This window comes from Venturia canescens, chromosome 4, assembly GCF_019457755.1.
Source record: "Venturia canescens isolate UGA chromosome 4, ASM1945775v1, whole genome shotgun sequence".
NCBI classification, from domain to species: Eukaryota; Metazoa; Arthropoda; class Insecta; order Hymenoptera; family Ichneumonidae; genus Venturia; species Venturia canescens.
The window spans coordinates 23,548,145-23,559,145 of record NC_057424.1 but is presented as its reverse complement, the minus strand read 5'-3'; the positions used below and the strand labels follow the sequence as shown (position 1 = coordinate 23,559,145).

Sequence of the window (11,001 nt, the reverse complement as noted above, 5' to 3'; positions counted from 1 at the left end):
TCGATCTGTTATAACGTGACAAAATTTACAATTTGTGATGTATTTTTGAAAGGTCATTGTTTGAAATCATAGTCACGAGATCCACCGACTTGTCGAGCAAACTTGAAAGGCTTTTGAAAAAATTTCGAAAAAATCAAGCAGTAACAAAAAAAACAGACTTTTATCTTCGACTGAGCTTGTGCTAGGTGTGGACTAGCGACCGTTCGCTCTATGTGAACAGTCCTTGGGATCCACTAGAAGTCGGAAATCAACCAGCCATACTTCAGAGAAAGGTATGAAGTTGTTCTCGAGGTTGCTGCAAAAAAGTCCATGTTTACCCCACAGCGACGAATAATCCACAAGCGTGCTGAAAAAACACGGTATATGTCGTGTCCATTGCGATGACTGTTATAGTGATACGAAGCATACAAACATGAAGCATGATCAAAACGTAATATTGCTCTGTATCCATGTTACCGGACGAAGGTAAATCTTGATGTTTTCATCGAGACCAAGACGTCCAATGATGTGGGTTCCAAATTAATAAGAATCCTCCACTGGTGGAGCAGCCTACTAATGAGCAGTTAATATTTCAAGGGTAAGTAAAAATGGATTTTTATTAAATGAAATAAACATCTAAGAACAATAGTTGACGGTGATTATTTATATATTATACCTACATTCATTCGTAGTATAAAAATATGATTAATTTCATATGAAAAGCCTTTAAACGTCGCCAGATGTTTGTCCTCGTAGTAGGAAGGTGTTTGGGGAAATCTTTATCCCAAGGGAGTGTCTGAATTTATTAAAGATTATAGAGGCGTGCATAATCAGAATTTTTGCGGTACGAAGAAAATCGACAAAAATACGAAACATTTGGTGTGAAATCGTTTTTTATCCAAGAAAGTGCAGAAGAAAACGTCGATTCAAATAGTGGGAACTGTTTCGCGCGAATTCGTCGCTTTAGCCGAGAGGTTCTGGTGCATCCACAAGTGTATACACATCTGTGACGGTTCGAGTCTTTCATCAATTTTTCTCAAACGTACGAAAATTTCGTGAGAAAAATCATTACGTCTCTTCTGGGGAGGCTTTGATATCAGTTAGCGAATTGAATTTCGTCAGTTTTTTTTGGATTTTCTTAGGGTATTGCTTCGTGCATTCTTTTAATGAAGTAGATTCCTGAATTTCGTTGCATTACATTAATTAATTTGATAGTTTCATTCGATGGTGAATGTAAATGGCACAATCCATCATTACATTTCATTATTCATGAATTATACACAGCAATTCCATATGTTACTTTTCTAATGAAAACACACACACTTATCAAAGTTGTCTTTTATTGGAGGAGGATTCGTTTCGTATTGTCATATCGTACGAAGATTATGATACTTTAATAAGGTTTTGTTTGTTAAGGATTTCTCGAGTAAAGAAAATATGATGAATAGTTTTCTGCGGATGAGAATTTCTCCTTGACGATATTTTTTTAAATTTTGAAGGCATTTTATATACTTTCTAAATAGTTGATGATTTATAACCAGTTTATATTCATAACCAGGTGTGAATTTTATACGTGTGTCCCTTTCTGATAAACTCTACGTTGTCACAATTCTCAGCAATAGATGCAACACGTGAAAAAAGGTGCTGTGAAAAGATTGTCGCGAGATTGGACTCTCGTATGGTTTTGTTACTACGTTATCTGGAAATCTTGAATTTTTTCTGTAATCGTACTAGTAGTAAATTTTTATTCACAAATATCCTCCTTACATATGATTCGAGGTCGCTACGACCGAAAGCTTTTCGTTTGAATGCCGAACTTTTTGCACCAGTAACAATTTTTTTCCGCAGATTCATCTGAAGGAGGTGAGCATAGTGAAGTATGACATGGTAGTTCTTATAATCTTTAAAACAGATAAAAACAAAATTTTATGTATTCATTGGAATATGCATATAGAATAATTGGATATAGAATACCATGCTGAAATTGGCGAAAGACATGTCATATAATTTGCCAGCTGTTATCTTGCAAGGCCGGATACTCCTCATCATCATAAGGATTAGTAATTTTTGTGAACGGGGACAAATTTCATACCATGTTGCTTCATATCTGTTGGATAAAAATTACCGGGGTGAAGATGCATAGAAATATCTCATTCGGTACTTGACGTCGATCCACTAGCTCGTCTAGAGATTTTCACAATTATCGTCTCATGCTCGTAGAGTCATACTCACACTAAATCGTGTATTCGTTCACTGTGATCAATCAATTTCTGACCGGGCCAACTGAGGAAGAACACATGGAAAAATTGTGCCAGTGTGAAGATTGCAAATCTGAATGCCTCGTTTGGCTTTTCCAAATTCATTATAACCTATGTGTACGAAAAATGAAGTATCATTTCGAAAAGTTCATTATCTATCGTATTAAGGTGCAACAGAGTTTTCAGGGGCTTTTCTAAATAACTTGGCGACCAACTAATATTACGCAATCCCTGATTCTCTACATTATCAAACCTGATATCCTGCTGCGCTCATCGATATAACACTCATACCAATTACGCAGAATAATACAACTGTGTGAGCCGATTCAATCGTGTCAGCGAATCTTTCGAAGCATCAATATGAAACAAAGCAAGAAACAATAATGTTTGCTATTATACACTATATGAAGAAAATTCATATGTACTTTCTGCCTGATCCTTCAATTTCATTTCTCCACTGATACCGAATGATATTCATAAGTATAATGCTCATTTTTCTCGTTTTAATTATTCAATATTCACTAAACAAGTAAATAGAATAACCAGTCACCCACTTTATGGCTCCCTTGTGCATTTCGATACAATCGACGATTGCCTGGTACGCGGCATTTTCCATTTCCATGCTTCCAGTGCTGTTTTCATGGATGCATTTATTTCTAAAAGGTTCCATCAAACGTTGTAATCTATCTCTGAACACAAGTTGTACCAAATTATGTTCGTATATTAATGTCGGAAATCTTATCTTTTGAATGCTTCAACAATGCAACGAGTCCATACCCCAAAGCGGCGAACATACCGCAGGCGTGTTGAACATACACGGTGTAAGTGGTATCCATTGCAACAATCGCAGTTACGGTGACGAAAACAGCATAATCAGCATAAATCACGATTGGGATATAATATTTATCCATATTGATATTTCCGTATGATATTGGGAGAGGATAAATTAAAGGCCTTGATTCATTGAGGGGCATGATGACATCCAATAGTTTGGGTACCACGGGCATAAAGACAAACGTTATCAGTGTCATGAACATGCAAACTGCACAGTAAACTCACCATTAATTCTACAAATAAACTAGTAACACAACTATATAAAAATGATTATAACAGTCTCTTAGCTAAACATAGATAAGCATACCACCGTAAAGTCGCGTCAATTTTTTCCCGTCTGTCGCATATTTTTTAAAAATCTCCAGATGTGGTTGGAAAATATCCGCTGACCAATCAGCTTGCATACGAAATACTAGATTTTTTATCTACAAACAGTAATTTCATGCGCAAAAAAATTATGTCTTCAAACAAACTTTAATTGTATAAGGATTAGGGTGCTCCAAAAAAAGCGTTTTTTTCATTCAATTGTGTAAATTTTTCTCACGTAAATATTTACAAGATGTCCTTTTGCAACAATTGAGCCCAAATTTTTTTTATACATTGTTATAAAAAAAAAATAATGCTACGATTAATTATACGTAACGGGAAGGGAAAAAACTTCTTTTGGAGTCTGAAAAAATTATGAAGGGGAGGTAAGAAAATCAAAATACGAAATAAGGAAGATGTTTGAAACCCATGCAACGATACTCTGTCCACACATCGAAAATGTTCCGGACCCACCCAACCTCTTCTACGTGTTGAAGATCAGAAGTTGTTTGGGTTTGGAGCAATGAACATTGAAAAGAATGAATTATTAGAGCTGAGAAATTGAAATTTCTATCATAAAAGTGAAATTGTGTTTTTTTTTATTTTTCTATTTTCCCCTTTCTTCAAATTAATCGTAATGTTATTTTTTATCAGTATCACATGTCGAAAAAAAATTTGCGATATGTAAGTTCACGTATTTGCCTTTTATTAAAATGAACATCTTATGTTTCTTGATAATGATCGTCCTTTGTAATAAACAAGATCAGAGACACGGAAGGTGTACGAACCTCAAGCAACACACACCACATTGTTTTTTGTCATAGAACAAACCGCCCCATACTGTCTAAAAACTAGTTTGACTATTAATTTCAGCCACTCAAATACAAAAAAACACAAAATGGCTTGAGCCACCTTTTAACATTGAGCTACAGAGCCTCCTTTTAACGAGGTTTTTCTTTCATCATATACGAGCTTTTGAGAGACGGCAAATAAAAAATAAAAAAATCGCCTTGTTTTGCGCATTCCTAATAAGGATACCTTTTCTCCATTGAAAATATAGTTAGAAAACTTGATAGCCGTTCCAGTTTGAGAGAGGATAATCGATAAACATTCTATTACCAGATCCAAGTTACCCCAAACCGCGAATAATCGCAGAATCTGTTCAACAAAGGTCATACATTCACAGAGGATATTATTACACAAGTTATTCTTAATCAGATTCCACTATTCCGTAATTATGATCAATTCGCTCAAATAAATAACTTTTTTTTACAATAAATAGTTCACTCAAAAACATTTCCTTTTAACTCGTGAGGAGAGATAAAAAAATTCTTTACATTTGATTGAAAATAGTTCGGCAAAGAAACAAAAAAAATGATTTATTTTCTTTAATATGCAGAAAAACTTCGTACCAGTGGCACAAACACGCTTATTATCGTACAAGCATAACTAATTCTACCTAGATATTTATACAAGGTTCTCTGAAAAGGCCATTGCCCGAGAAAACTGAGGAGAATTTTATTAATTCTATAATAAAGCCTATCCGGTATACCCATTTCTTGGCTAGAATCGCGAATTGACTGATAGACGATGTTCTCTCATAACATAATTTCACCTACCATTTCCACCTTGGGCTTCATTATCGATTCTCTTAGAGCCTCTTCACAAACGGAATAATTCTTGTCAAAGATATTTTAGTGGCTTTGCAATGGATAGCATGGCGACAAAAAAAAATTAAACGAAACATTGGTGAGAAGTTTTTTATTCCTCCTCTATGTTGCGTAAAAAAAGAATATTTTCATCAATATTTCCAAACGAACAGCTACTTTTTAACGCATCAATAATATTTCCCTCTCAAAAAGGGGTGCATAATGAAAATGGTTTTACAAAATAATTCCCTTTGGCATGTGCGTGTAATAGAATATTGAAATTATTTTCACTATATTGGCGGTATTCTCAAATTTCATCCTTGAAATATACTCACTCGAATGATTTCGTTGACTTCAGTTATCACAATTCAGACGAAAACAATTCTCAACACAAACTAAAAATGGGATAAAAAATTGTGATGAAACAAAATTAATGTACAACGAAATGTTTAACAATAATGTGCTCTGGATTCTCGACGAGACAGTTCAGTGCAATTTCAAATACTAATTTTTTTATTGCGTCTCACCGTAGTTTACCATACGAGTTCGCCAAATGAAGGCTGTTACCAAAGATCCGTTTGGCGTTAGTTTTTGCCGAGCTGGGACACGGGTTAATCTGGATTCTAAGTACGAAATATGTATCGCTCACTGTAGCATCGTTGATGAGTTCAATAATTATTAATCAATTTTATTAAGTTATAAGTCGTGCAATCTATTAACTGTCGACATGTTTTGACGTGACAAAATTTATAATTTGTAATGTATTTGTGAACCGTCTTTGTTTGAAACCATAGTCACGAGATCCACCGACTTTTCGAGGAAACTCGAAGAGTTTTTGAAAAAATTTCGAAAAAATCAAGCAACTGAAAAAAAAAACAGATCATCAGAAGAGGGTAAATCTTGGTGCATTCAACAAAGCCAAGACGTCCAATAATATGGGCTCCAAAGGAATTAGTATCTTCCACTGGTGGAGCAGCCTACATAATGGGCAGCTAATATTTCAAGAGTAAGTAGAGATGGATTTTTATTAAATGAAATAAACATCTAAGAACAATCGTTGACGATGGTTATTTATATATTATACCTACATTCATTCGCGGTGTAAAAATATGATTAATTTCATATGAAAAGCCTTTAAACGTCGCCAGATGTTTGTCCTCGTAGTAGGAAGGTGTTTGGGGAAATCTTTATCCCAAGGGAGTGTCTGAATTTATTAAAGATTGAAGGCATGCATGATCAGAGTTTTTGCGGTACGAATAAAATCGACAAGAGTACGAAACATTTGGTGTGAAATCGTTTTTTATCCAAGAAAGTGCAGATGAAAACGTCGATTCAAATAGCATGACCCGTTTCGCGCGAATTCGTCGCTCATGCCGAGAGGTTCTGGTGCATCCACAAGTGTACGCACACTTCTGTGACGGCTCGAGTGTTCGATTAATTCTTCTCAAACGTACGAAAATTTCATGAGAAAAATCATTACGTATATTCTGGCGAGGCTTTGATACCAGTTAGCGCATTGAATTTCGTCAATTTTTTTGGATTTTCTTATCGTATTGCTTTGTGCATTCTTTTAATGAAGGAGATTCCTAAATTTGGTTGCATTATATTAGTGCGTTAGTTTCACTCGAAAATGAATGTAAATGGCAGAATCCATTCTTACATTTCATTATTCATGAATATGAATAATGAAATATTATTCATGAATATGAATAATGAAATCCGATTCGTTACTTTTCTGATGAAAACACACATACTTATCAAAGATGTCTTTTATTGGAGGATTTGTTTCTTATTGTCATATCGTACGAAGATTATGATATTTTAATAAGGTCTTGTTTGTTAAGGATTTTTCTCGAGTAAGGAAAGTATGATGAATAGTTTTCTACGCATCAAAATTTCTCCTTGACGTTTTTTTTTTTTTTTTTATTTTGAAGGCATTTTATATACTTTCTACGTAGTTGATAATTTATAACCAGTTTATAATATTCATAACCAGGTTTAAATTTTGTATGTGCATCCTTCTCTGTTGAATTCTATGTTGTTTCAATTCTCAGCAATGGATGCAACACGTAAAAAAAAGTGCTGCGAAAGTTGTCGCGATATTGGGCTCTCGTATGGTTTCGTTACTGCGCTATTTATAAAAATTAAAAATTTCGCTATAATTGCACTATTTGTAATAAATTTTTATTCACAAATATCCTCCTCACATAGGATTTGAGGTCGCTACGATCGAAAACTTTTCGTTTGATGCTGAACTTAAACACTTTTCACACCAGTAACAATTTTTTTTCCGCCGATTCATCTGAAGGAGGTGAGCATAGTGAAGTATGACATGGTTGTTCTTATAACCTTTGTAACAGACATAAACAAAATTTAATTCATTCATTGGAATATGGATATAGAATAATTGAGGAGATTAATATATATTGTAATATATACCATGCTGAAATTAGCGAAAGACATGTCATATAATTTGCCAGCTGTTATCTTGCAAGGCCGGATACTCCTCATCATCATGAGGATTAGTAATTTTTGTGAACGGGGACAAGTTTTATACCACGTTGCTTCATATCTGTTGGATAAGAATCATCGGGGTGAAGATGTATAGAAATATTTCATTCGGTACTTGGCGTCGATGCACTAGCTCGTTTAGAGATTGTCACAATTATCGTCTCATGCTCGTAGAGTCATACTCACACTAAATCGTGTATTCGTTCACTGTGATCAATCAATTTCTGACCGGGCCAACTGAGGTAGAACACGTGGAAAAATTGTGCCAATGTGAAGATAGCAAATCTGAAAGCCTCGTTTGGCTTCTCCAAATTCATTATAACCTATGTGTACGAAAAATGGAGTATCATTTCGAAAAGTTCATTATCTATCGTATTAAGGTGCAACAGAGTTTTCAGGGGCTTTTCTAAATAACTTGGCGACCAACTAATATTACGCAATCCCTGATTCTCTACATTATCAAACCTGATATCCTGCTGCGCTCATCGATATAACACTCATACCAATTACGCAGAATAATACAACTGTATGAGCCGATTCAATCATGTCAGCGAATCTTCCGAAGCATCAATATGAAACAAAGCAAGGAACAATAATGTTGGCTATTACACACTGTATGAAAATTCATATTCACTTTCGGTCTGATTCTTCAATTTAATTTCTCCACTGATACCGAATGATATTCATAAGTATAAAGATCATTTTTTTGTTTTAATTATTCAATATTCACTAAATAAGGGAAAAGAATAACCAGTAACCAACTTTATGGCTCCCTTGTGCATTTCGATGCAATCGACGATCGCTTGATACGCGGCATTTTCCATGCTTCCAGTGCTGCTTTCATGGATGCATTTATTTCTAAAAGGTTCCATCAAACGTTGTAATCTATCTCTAAACACAAGTTGTACAAAGTTATGTTCGTATACCAATATTGGTAATTTTATCTTTTGAGTGCTTCAATGCAACGAGTCCATACCCCAAAGCGGCGAACATACCGCAGGCGTGTTGAACATACACGGCGTAAGTGGTATCCATTGCGACAATCGTAGTTACGGTGATGAAAACAACATAATCAGCATGAATCATTATTGGGATATAATATTTATCCATATTGATAGTTCCGTACGATATTGGGAGAGGATAAACTAAAGGCCTTGATTCATTTAGGGGCATGATGACATCCAATAGTTTGGGTACCACGGGCATAAAGACAAACGTAATCAGTGTCATGAACATGCAAACTGCACAGTAAACTCACCATTAATTCTACAAATAAATTAGTAACACAACTATATAAAAATGATTATAATAGTCTCTTAGATAAACATAGATAAGCATACCACCGTAAAATTGCGTCAATTTTTTTCCGTCTGTCGCATATTTTTTAAAAATCTCCAGATGTGGTTGAAAAATATCCGCTGACCAATCAGCTTGCATACGAAATACTAGATTTTTTATCTACAAACAGTAATTTCATGTGCAAAATAATGTTGTCTTCAAACAAACTTGAATAGTATAAGGATACCTTATCTTCATTGAAAATATAGTTAGAAAACTTGATAGTCGTTCCAGCCTGGGATACGATAATCGATAAACATTCTATTACCAAATCCAAGTTGCCCCAAACTTCGAATAATCGCAGAACCTATTCAAAACAGGTCATGTATTTGCAGAAGATAATATTACAGAACTTATTCTTAATTAAATCCCACTATTCCATAATTAAGATCAATTGACTTAAGGAAGTTGAGGCATCAGAATGAAAGTGATGTCATCGCTTTTAAACCGATATCACATTCAGTGATATCTCCATTGAAAATGATGCTAAAAATATGAAATTTTTTAACATCATATAACTTTTGGGTAAAAAAAATGACTGTACAGCCTCAACTTCCTTTAAAGAATAATTTTTTTTGGATCAGTAATTCACTCAAAATCATCCTTTTTCCGTTCTTTTAAGTTAAGAAAAAGAAATTCATTACATTTGTTTGAAAATCGTTCGCCAATGAAACTTTTACGAAAAAAATGATTTTTTTTCTTTAATGTTGAGAAAAATTTCGTACCAGTGGCACAGACACGCTTACTGTTGCACAAGCATAACTAATTCTACCTAGATATTTATACAAGGTTCTCTGAAAAGGCCATTGCCCGAGAAAACTGAGGAGAATTTTATTAATTCTATAATAAAGCTTATCCGGTATACCCATTTCTTGGCCAGAATCGCGAATTGACTGATAGACGATGTTCTCTCATAATATAATTTCACCTACCATTTCCACCTTGGGCTTCATTATCGATTCTCTTAGAGCTTCTTTACAAAAGGAATAATTATATTTACCATATGGGATCGTGTAGGGACGAGAAAGAAAATTAAACGAAACATTGGTGAAAAGTTTTTTATTCCTCCTCTATGTTGCGTAAAAAAAGAATACTCTCATCAATATTTTCAAACGAACTGCTACATTTTAACTCAGCAATGTTATTACTCTCTCAAAGGGAGGTGTGCATAATGAAAATAGTTTTACCAAATAATTCCCTTCAGCAAGTGCGTGTAATAGAATATTGAAATTTTTTTCACTACTGGCGATATTGTCAAATTTCACCCTTGAAATACTCACTCGAATGGTTTCGTTGACTTGAGTCACATCATTGAGACGAAATAAAATCTCAATAAAAACTAAAAATGGGATAAAAAATTGTGACGAAACGAACTTAATGTACACCGAAAAATCTGACATCTGTGTGTTCTGAATCCCCGACGAAACAGTTCGGTGCGAATCCAAATACTAAGTTTTTTTAATTGCGTTTTTATTGCAGTAAAAAACTGCATTATATAAAACTGTCGACAAAGATCCTTTCTGTCGTGAGGCAGATACCGTGTGTGAGAGCTTATCGATTTCTTTTGATATCACTCCAAGTTTGGAATTCGTTTTTGGGAGCCAAGCACAGGTAATATAGAATTCGTAATATGAAAACCGTATCGGTCACTGTAACACCGTTGACCAGTTCAATAATTATGAATCAACTGTTTTAAATTATAGGTCATGCAAACTATTACTGTCGATATTTTTTAACGTAACAAAATTTACAATTTTTTATGTATAGTGCGGCGTAGTACTTACGGAAAAAAGATGAAAAGGATGAAACTTTTCGAGGAATCTTGAAGAAAAAATTTCGAAAAAATTAAGCAGTAACAAGAAAAAAACAGACTTTCACCTTCGACTGAGCTTGTGCTCGACGAACGGGCTACCGTTCGCTGTATGCGTGGACTGTCTTTGGGATGCATTTCATGCCGAATATCAACAAGCAGCCATACTTCATAGCGAAGTATTATTGTATTCATAAAAAGTGATCATCTAACGCTCATGATTTCATTACAAGCGCGAGAAAGGACTTGCTGTTCTTACTATTGCTTCAGAAACGGAATATTCGACCGCTGGTCTTTCAGTAGTTACATCAGCGTG

General features: G+C 34.6%; 1 protein-coding gene across 1 annotated transcript; it reads right to left on the bottom strand.

The window, feature by feature from the left end:
* Positions 1-1,613: 1,613 nt before the first annotated feature.
* LOC122409679 (uncharacterized) lies at positions 1,614-9,744 on the bottom strand. The gene is made up of 18 exons (XM_043417407.1): positions 9,601-9,744; positions 9,063-9,182; positions 8,878-8,995; positions 8,514-8,778; positions 8,300-8,422; positions 8,003-8,093; positions 7,724-7,860; positions 7,466-7,598; positions 7,326-7,375; positions 4,790-4,940; positions 4,416-4,535; positions 3,379-3,496; positions 3,015-3,279; positions 2,792-2,926; positions 2,491-2,581; positions 2,212-2,348; positions 1,954-2,086; positions 1,614-1,880 (listed from the first exon to the last, which is right to left on the bottom strand). Exons 1-18 carry the CDS (start codon positions 9,742-9,744, stop codon positions 1,830-1,832), a joined length of 2,382 nt encoding a protein of 793 aa, XP_043273342.1. The 3' UTR covers positions 1,614-1,829.
* Between the last annotated feature and the right edge of the window lie 1,257 nt (positions 9,745-11,001).